The 8,920-nt window shown below is 35.9% G+C and overlaps 2 protein-coding genes across 2 annotated transcripts; one reads left to right on the forward strand and one right to left on the reverse strand.

Annotated features, from left to right (window-relative positions):
• Positions 1 to 1,639: 1,639 nt before the first annotated feature.
• LOC108575458 lies at positions 1,640 to 2,278 on the forward strand. Its single transcript, XM_017938257.1, has 4 exons — positions 1,640 to 1,738; positions 1,811 to 1,906; positions 1,981 to 2,059; positions 2,106 to 2,278. The coding sequence occupies exons 1-4, from the start codon at positions 1,640 to 1,642 to the stop codon at positions 2,276 to 2,278; spliced, it is 447 nt and encodes a 148-aa protein (XP_017793746.1).
• Positions 2,272 to 8,631, reverse strand: LOC108575459 (multidrug resistance-associated protein 7). Its single transcript, XM_017938258.1, has 16 exons — positions 8,491 to 8,631; positions 7,654 to 8,409; positions 7,326 to 7,583; positions 6,974 to 7,247; positions 6,665 to 6,888; positions 6,343 to 6,580; positions 5,994 to 6,262; positions 5,677 to 5,913; positions 5,403 to 5,614; positions 4,478 to 5,333; positions 4,177 to 4,403; positions 3,605 to 4,111; positions 3,323 to 3,514; positions 3,011 to 3,254; positions 2,794 to 2,933; positions 2,272 to 2,727 (listed from the first exon to the last, which is right to left on the reverse strand). The coding sequence occupies exons 1-16, from the start codon at positions 8,629 to 8,631 to the stop codon at positions 2,610 to 2,612; spliced, it is 4,893 nt and encodes a 1,630-aa protein (XP_017793747.1). The 3' UTR covers positions 2,272 to 2,609.
• Between the last annotated feature and the right edge of the window lie 289 nt (positions 8,632 to 8,920).

The raw sequence follows: 8,920 nt of genomic DNA on the forward strand, positions 1-8,920 counted from the left end.
GACGCGCAAGAGCGAAGGGCTGCGTATACCGGCTGTGTCACGAGACGAGCTACATCCAAGATGAAATTTCAAATATTCCAACTTTTTAATCCTCTCTTTTTAAGGAAAATCCCATCGTGTACCACGAGCGCATGTGACGCCTGTGGAACGCGACGTCGCCGTTCCGCGAATATTTCCAAACGCTTTTGTCAGAGAGGATCCAAGATGAAACAGAGGAGTGAGCTTGATATTTCGAATAACAAAGCGAAAGAGTAAAGAAAATAGGAATATATATTTTCAAAAATAGCAGCGATATCGTGCTCCGTTGATTTTGCTTTATTTTTCTTTTTTTTTTTGGTACTATTGTTTTTCGAATACGCACAGTTAGAACGTTCGCGGTCATTAAACGCACGCTTTACGAGCAGAAATATCCATACCGCAAACTTATTCTTTACGACTGGAATATAACGTTTTCTCGCCGGGTTTTATGGGCTGTCGGGGAGTATCGGCCGATGACATAACGCCGCCCGTAAGGCTCCAGCTTTTCAGCCGAGATTGCCTATGCTTTGCGCCGGAAGCACACATGTTTCAAAAGCGCCTCCTCGCCGCCGCCTTTTACAAAGGGCGGGAAAAAAAAAACACGCACAGAAAGGCTGCCGGTCGCGCCACGCCAGATTCCCATCTGCGGTGGCTCGTCGCCCTGAGAATCGCGACGGAACGAAGAATTATGAAAATTACTTAATACGTCGACTGCTCTGAAAAGAACAGGACAAACGAGAAACAAATTCTAAGCAAAGTAACTACGTTATCGCAATCGTAGCATATACTTTTTCCCGACAAACGAACGTCGGATCCATCGATCATCGTTTAGTTTGTCTTGCAAACGCGACTGGACGCGTCGATAAGATCATCAAGCGCAAGAAATTATTCCACGACTGCTATCGGTATGTACACGGTAAAACCGCTCGATCTCGCATGAAATGATCGCGTTGGTAAAAGAGGAACACAATGTCTGCATGAGACTTTCGCTGAATCGTCGTCGACGTGGCACGACGTGGGGAAAAACGCACGGCAGACGATCGTAAGCGAAACGTATGTACATCATTAGCGCGATATAAAACGAGCGACCTGCTCTCTCTTTCTCTCTTGGAGTTTTCGCTTGTCGCGCGCCGTTTCGTCGAGCGGATGTGCGTGAAAAATAGTATCGTTTCTGCCGGCCTTGTATGCGCGATATACACGCGTAGAAGAAAGTAACGGAGACAGAGAGGAAAAAAGGAATAAACGGGTTTAAATGGCGGGTAATTAAAAAACGGGAAGCAAAATCTGTCGGGGTTACAGCTCATTAGTTTTCAGCGACGGAGAACGGTGACAGAGGCCGCGAAAATGCGAGAAGCTGAAGGGCCGGCTATAGCAGACGCGTTATGTCATTCGGCCGGTTGCGCGCACACGTAGCCATAGAAAGACGCGTGTGCGTGTCCCGCGGCGGCGTTAATTGGCTCTGCGATGAATATTACAAAATACCGCCAGGCTGAAAGGAGAGGCCTCGCTTTAATTACGATATAATGCAGGTCGGTCGAGTTCCTCGCGTGAAAGACAGATACCACCTACCGCACGCGCGTTACGCGAGAAGCAACATCTCGCTTTCATCAAATCGCTTAATATGGAAGTCGCTCAAGGAAACATCTTTCCACCTTTGGTTGTTACAGTTGCGAGGAGGACGATGGCGGCGGGTAACACTTTCAAGAATCGCGCCAAAACGGTAAAATCGCATGCGACAGATGTAAGAAGAAACGAGATTCGGAGATTTCTTTTTTTACGCTGAATATTCTAGGCGTTCAACTACGCCGACGTAGAATCCAGTGGAGCACTGAGCAAACGCGAGTACAAAGTAGCGATGGCGGCTGTTTTTGGATGTCGTCCAGATAAAGTGAATTAAAACAAAAAAAAAGTACCTAGTATCTTTTACTCGATAAACAATGCAACTATTGCTTTGGTCTTTAGACAGAGGTAAAACAAGTTTTCCAGTCCGCTGACGGGATTTCGTACGAGGAATTTGTACTTTACTGGATCATAATTGTAGGTATCTACTATCTGTAAGGTTGTAAAATTGATCGAGTGATAAGTAGGAGATTGTTTAGATAAAGGATACTTGGTACTGGATGATTTCTTATCTGCAAGCATGTCTGTAGATTTGAAAGTAGAATCGTCGTTATGGCAAACGGTATTCAAGGGATTGGATCGTTACAGAAGAGGGTATATTGCTTTCGATGAATTTTTACATGTATTGCCGGCAGTATAAGAACGTACAGCGAGGTAGCTTGACAGAGTACAAATTACCTTAAGCATAAAGCAAATAATATACAAATCAAACGGAAGTTTCATCTTTTATCATAATCGCATAAACTCTTATCGGTATCATTATTGGTTAAAATACGGTCCTTGTAAATTCGTACGAAAATAACTATGATTAATAAAGTAAAATAAAATTGTACCTGTGATGTAGAAATCGCGTTATCCTATGCACAGTCAAAAATAACCAATACTATGACACTTATGAGACTATGTACTTATAAAAAGTTTATCGTATAAAGGAAAATAAATATTCTCGTTGGAAGATACATACGATAAATTCACTCCCTGTCGGAAAATTCTTGATTCGCTAGATGATAGAAGTGAGAATCACTGTTTTCTATCAATAAATTTGGTTCATCGAACTCTAAGACTTCGCCGTCTCCCATAACAAGAACTCTAAAATAAAATAATGTAGAAAACGTTAAATATATGTATTATAAATAACTTGTAAAACTAACACACCTATCACAGTGCATAATCGTCCTTATCCTATGAGCTATAGTGAAAACGGTAGCACTCTGGAATGAAGTCTTTATTGTCGCCTGAATAAATTTCTCCGTTTCTTGATCAACGTTCGCCGTAGCTTCGTCGATACAGACAATCTAAACCGACGAATTAACGACTGGTAATTAGACAATTGGACATCCGAAACTTTTCATAGAAGAATTAACAATGATACCTTGGCATTGTGCAAAATCGCTCTAACTAAACAAAAAAGTTGTCTCTGACCCGCACTGAGGTTGCTACCACCTTCTTCCAAAGTAGCGCCAAGTCCCCCCAATCGATGCACCAACGAATGAACTTTACATTTCTCTAATGCTTTGTACATATGCAAATCTGGATACTGATTTAGGGGATCAAGATTTTCCCTAATAGTACCAGAAAATAAAAATGGATTTTGGGGTATAACAGCTAATCGGGATCTGAAATAATTCACCAGTGATTTCTAAGTATCGATAAGTATAGAATTTAACGCATCCGGAAACAATACCTTAAAGCGTTTAATTGTAAAGATTGTATATTAGTGTTATCGATTAATATGTTCCCGGAAGTTATTTCCGTTAACCTAAACAAGGAAGAGAATAGGGAACTTTTTCCAGCACCTGTACGTCCAACAATTCCAATCTTTTCTGCTGGTCTTGTAACAAACGATACGCCGTTCAAAGATGGCACCAAATGTTCTCTAAAATGTTCAATTACCATAATACTATACTATATAACTAGCGATTTCATCAATATCAAATACCAGTCTCTAATTATTCACGTCAGTTACCTGTATTTTAAAAGAACGTCCTTAAATTCAACTACACCTTGGCTCGGCCAACCGTACGGTGGATTTTCTCCTTTTGAATTTTCAACCGGAACGTTCTCTAAATATTGTTTCACGCGTTCAACCGCAATCATTTCCCTTTCTGCTTCTGTAAATGCATTTACTACGCCAGAAAGTAGTCCAGTCACGGATAACGTATACGTAAAAACAAGGCCTATCATGCCAGAATCCACCACATCGTATTGATGTTGTAAAACAGCTATATTGCTCACTCCTGCTAAAAGTATTACTCCAATGAGTTGTAATCTCAGTGCAAGCCATTGGCTGATAGCCAACGATGCGAATTGCGTTTTTTGACTGATCTCTAGTAAGAATTCGTTTTCTTGCTTGAAGCGAGGTACAGTACGAAAAGCTCTAATAGTAGAGAGTCCATATAAAGTTTCGTTAAAATGTGCGTATAACGGCGAAAGTGCGGCACTGGATAAGCGCTTCAATTCTCTTGACGTTAATCTGTAAAATATCGATAAATTAACGTAATGCTTTGAAACAGGTGGACAGAAGTACAAGCAACACACCTATAATGATTTTGTATCCAATGATAAATCGGTATCAATGGCGCTAATACTAAGAGTATCCATGGTAAACCATAAGCTGTAACAATAACTGTTGCAACCAAGCCAAATAACTGTGCAAATAATATGTTAGCGATAAAGGGAAGACTATCATCGACCGTATACGTGTCAGACGAAAATCTGTTTAAAATTCTACCGAATGGTTGTATGTCAAAAAATGCAGTTTTAGCCTAAAAGTATACATTGCGTTATTTATGCTAATATATTTGCTCAAACATCATATATTCTTATAAGATTTACATACCCGTACTACAACCTTTAAAAGTTGTTTGTGTATAGTAATGGCTGCTTGAATTCCACCATATGCAAACATAAATGCTCTCATTAATGTGAATATTGTATTAAATACGGCTAAAAGAGCATATACCGTCAAATAATAATTAGTACTTAGATTATCATCATTAAGAAAATATTCTAGCTTCAAAGGCTTTGACCTATCTGTGGTATTAGCGGCAGTTGTATTACTATGAGTGACCCAATAAGAGAGCCATAAGTCCGTAATATTTTTAGAACTTTGCATTGAAAACATAGAGAGAAGTATTGCAATTGCTAAATAACGACCTACAGCTTTCACGTAGCAAGTGTACACTCCAAGATGTACTCTGCCCCTTTCTCTAAATTCTTCTTCAAGCAAAGGATCTTCGTTCTCTCTATTAGTTTGATATATTTCTCTCGGTAGATCAGTCATAGATTTAATATCTAAGTCTGATTCTATAAAATCCGAAGATAATAAATAGTCTTCTAAATTGGACAAAACATCGTTTGGTTTACCCTGATTGATTATCCTGCCTTTTTCCATTTTTACTACTAAATCAGCGTGAATTAAATATTGAGTTTGATGAGTACACAATAATCTTGTTTTGCCTTTCAATAAACCCAAAATAACATGTTCAAATACATAAGCAGCGACATTTGGATCTAAAGTCGCCAAAACATCGTCTAATAAGTAAATATCTTTATCTGCGTATACGGCTCGCGCCAAAGAAATTCTTGTTTTCTGACCTCCACTCAACGTGTTTCCTGCCTCACCAATAAGCGTTAAATCTCTTTTAGGCAGGGAATTTAAATCAGTAGTGAGGGCGCATGCTTTTAAAATATTCCTGTTATAAATGATTTTGTATAAGAGAATTTCAATCTTCTTTTCTTTTTTTACACAATTCTGTACTTACTTGTATTTGTTAGAATCATAAGATTTCCCAAATAAGATATTATCTCGAATTGTACCTCGCTGTAACCAAGCATTTTGTTTCACATATGCAAAACCCTTTTCGATATCATTTACTGCTATTGTACCACGGATTTTAATAATTTCACCTAAAATACTATCTAAAAGTAGCGATTTTCCGCTACCTATTTCTCCCATAATGCCAATTAAGTGCCCCTAAAACAAAACGTACACTTTATAAAATTCAATATAATTAAAACGTGGTATGATTTAATTACCTTTGGAACTGTAATATTAATATCATGTAAACTAAAAGAGCCATCATCTTCAAAGCCAACAATCCTTTTAGTCTCTGAACTACTAGATGGACTTGAAACAATATTAGGTGTGCCAAGACCGTTTTGTTCCACGTCATTTTGCTGCTGCGACCTTATACTAAGCGTTAGATTTTGAAGCATTAAATCCACTTCCGATGGTGGTTCTGAATAATATGACGACATATCTGTATCCGATAGCTGTATTAAGTTGCATTTAATTAGTATCTTTAAAATGATTTTATAGTTATAACTACACTTTAGCTGCAACTTAAACTTACATCCAAAATTCTCTGAATTCTTTTAAGTGACACCCAAGCTTCTGTAAGACCATTCAAGACCCAAGGGAATGCATTCAATGGTGCTATTAGCATGTTTAACAGTGCCATACTAGTAAACACTGTTTTTGCATCGAGTTCATTTCCGGTAAGTACATACGTACCAAATGTTAATATAGAAATCAACACAGGTGTTGTGGCCCAAAAATAAACGCACAAGGCATCCAGATATTTTCTGCCACGTAAATATTTAATTTCATTGTCTCGTAATTCTGAGCAAGAAAAAATATAGAATGGTATATATGAAAACATAAGATCAAAAATAAATTCGTGTATATGAAAATATACTAACTTAATATATTCTTTAAAAAATGGTCTTCCCATACATTTAATTTAATTGTAGTTATTCCACGTAATGTCTCCCCTATAAGTCTGACCCTTTGATCTTTATATTCCATTAATTTTGTACTAAGTTTCCCAATTTTACTTGCTATTACTTTATTTATAGGTATAAGCACTATTGCAAAGCTAATACCAGCTAGGAATGAAATCCCTATTTGCATATAAAGAAGATACAATGTCACAACTAACTGGAAAAATATGAACAACAAGAGATTCATAAGTAGTTCTTTATAATTACTATGACCGTTTCATAAAACATGCTAAGAAATTACCTGTAATGGTATGCTCCAAAATGCATGAAAACTGGAACAACTGTTAACAAGTCTCTCACTATCTGTACTCATAAAATTAACAATTTCGCCAAAATTAAATTGTTGCTTCAGTTGAGTACTTGAAGAATGCAAAATCTTTCTATACAACAAAGTTATAACCGTGGAACGAATTTTTAAACCAACCACAGACATCCAAAATGTGAAGTGGGTATTACAGAAGGCTCCTACAATAAAAAACTTATTATGACCTATAGTAGACCTTATACCTGATTATACATTTGATGATTACCTGCTTTCATTAATGCCTACCTATAAAAGCACTCATATATATTAATGTTGCATATAAATATCCATGGGAAACAGGTTCATTTTTGTTTTCAATAAAACCAATAAATTTATTCAATAACAGTGGTCCCATAAATGAGGTCAAGTCAGTAATAAACTTTAATATTCCAACTGAATAAAACTCCCAACCAAAGCATTTGTGCAATAACATAAACAATGTAACTTTGTTCGAAGCAATTTCAACATGTGTACCTAACACTGATTCAGTATTTTCCACCTGATTATTTATACTGTTTGACTGTAACATATTATAGCAGGTTTAAACAGAATTATTTTGGTAATTAAAATAATGTAGAAAGTATAATATTGCATTTACCATATCTTGCAAATGCTTATCAATCTTCTGACTAATTGTATTAGTACTAATATATTCTGGTAAGTCAAATAGATCATCTGAATGATTTAATAAGCCTTGAACACCCTTTTCCATTAGGGGTTTCACCCAATTAAACATAAGTTTAGAGTTTAGTGATGCATTCTCCATAGCAGTTCCAAGATAACTTAGGTCCTGCTCCTCAAGGAATCTTACATAAGCTGAATTAGGTGTACTTAACAATGCTGTCCGTTCTCCTATCTACAAACATATTTTTCACTGATCTGTCATATCTATGTGAAAAATAGACAAATAACTTATAGTGACTTACTTCGTTAAATTGAGATGATCTCATATCCCTTAAATTACTGTGACCTGGTATCAGTGTTATAGTATAGGCTATTAGCAGAATGACTACACTAATACTAAATCCCAATGAACAATTGGGTAAAATATCATTTTGAAAATTATATTTGATATGACTTCGTAGCAGCAATGTGGAAACAACAATTAATAAAAATATCAATGCCCGAATTAACACAGGTCCTCTTGGATTAAAATTCCTCGTTCTTCTTATACTTAATACAAAACATAGGTGAACAACCCATGCTAATCCTTCAGTACCTGCCACAAGGTAGTCAATAGGTTTGACAGATGTTACTTCATCTTTGACTCCAATTAATACTGAATTATAGTCTTGTGTACTAGAAACAAGAAGAGGTTCAGTGACATTCTGAATTTTACTCCTTGAAGAAAAAATTGATTTTGCAAAGTCAATTGTATGATTCCATCCATCTTTTATCTGATCTATTATATTTGAAGTCTCCAAAGAAGCAGATATATTTGTAGATGGTGTCTTGATATATTTATCTATTGAACTACTGTTGGATGGTACACTGTTATGTGGAACAAGAACAGTATTAACAACAATAATATATGCTTTAATTATAGGAAGGATTATAAGGCACACTGTAATTATAATTCTCAAGTTTATAACATAATTAGAACCAAAATGATTAATAGAATATGCATTTCTTTTTCCACAATAATAAGCAGATATTACTGCAATACAGGCTAAAACTGGAATCTGAAAGATATTATAAAGACATATAGTAAATATATAATGTTCAATATGTACGACTTATATAAAGTCCTCATGATTGTTTACCTGGAGGAAAAGTTGTTGAAAGCATACATCAAGGTCACGTGTATCTGAATTTAAAAGGTTAAAATCATCACGATATCCACATAATTCTGTCCAATTCCATTTCCATGTACCTCCATCACTATCAGTTAACCAATTATCCATATTTTAGGGCTATAAATAATCTGAGATTATAAGATACACTAAATAATGAATTTTTTGCACACTACATAGGAATATCAAAGTTTAATTTATAGAATATTAGCACACTGAAATTTATATTACACATAAGAAATTCACTGTATTAAATTAACGGATGAAATCATTATTATCATTGTGTTAAATTTATTATTTATTGATCCAAATACTAAAATTGTTTATAAACTGAAATAGTAATTAAAGACAAGCTGTAATATTACAAGAGATTTATCACATCATAAACAACTCACCCGTG

This window comes from Habropoda laboriosa, unplaced genomic scaffold (genome assembly GCF_001263275.1).
Source record: "Habropoda laboriosa isolate 0110345459 unplaced genomic scaffold, ASM126327v1 scaffold301, whole genome shotgun sequence".
Classification (NCBI taxonomy): domain Eukaryota; kingdom Metazoa; phylum Arthropoda; class Insecta; order Hymenoptera; family Apidae; genus Habropoda; species Habropoda laboriosa.

Excerpts from the sequence above, each read along its gene's own strand:
- LOC108575458 (XM_017938257.1), top strand. The coding sequence starts at position 1,640 with ATGGAAGTCGCTCAAGGAAACATCTTTCCACCTTTGGTTGTTACAGTT. Across the intron at positions 1,739-1,810 it reads TCAAGAATCGCGCCAAAACG|GCGTTCAACTACGCCGACGT; the intron begins GTAAAATCGCAT and ends TGAATATTCTAG. Across the intron at positions 1,907-1,980 it reads TTGGATGTCGTCCAGATAAA|ACAGAGGTAAAACAAGTTTT; the intron begins GTGAATTAAAAC and ends TTTGGTCTTTAG.
- LOC108575459 (XM_017938258.1), bottom strand. The coding sequence starts at position 8,631 with ATGGATAATTGGTTAACTGATAGTGATGGAGGTACATGGAAATGGAAT. Across the intron at positions 7,584-7,653 it reads GATCATCTCAATTTAACGAA|ATAGGAGAACGGACAGCATT; the intron begins GTAAGTCACTAT and ends ATATGTTTGTAG. Across the intron at positions 6,263-6,342 it reads TTTTTTAAAGAATATATTAA|AATTACGAGACAATGAAATT; the intron begins GTTAGTATATTT and ends TTTCTTGCTCAG.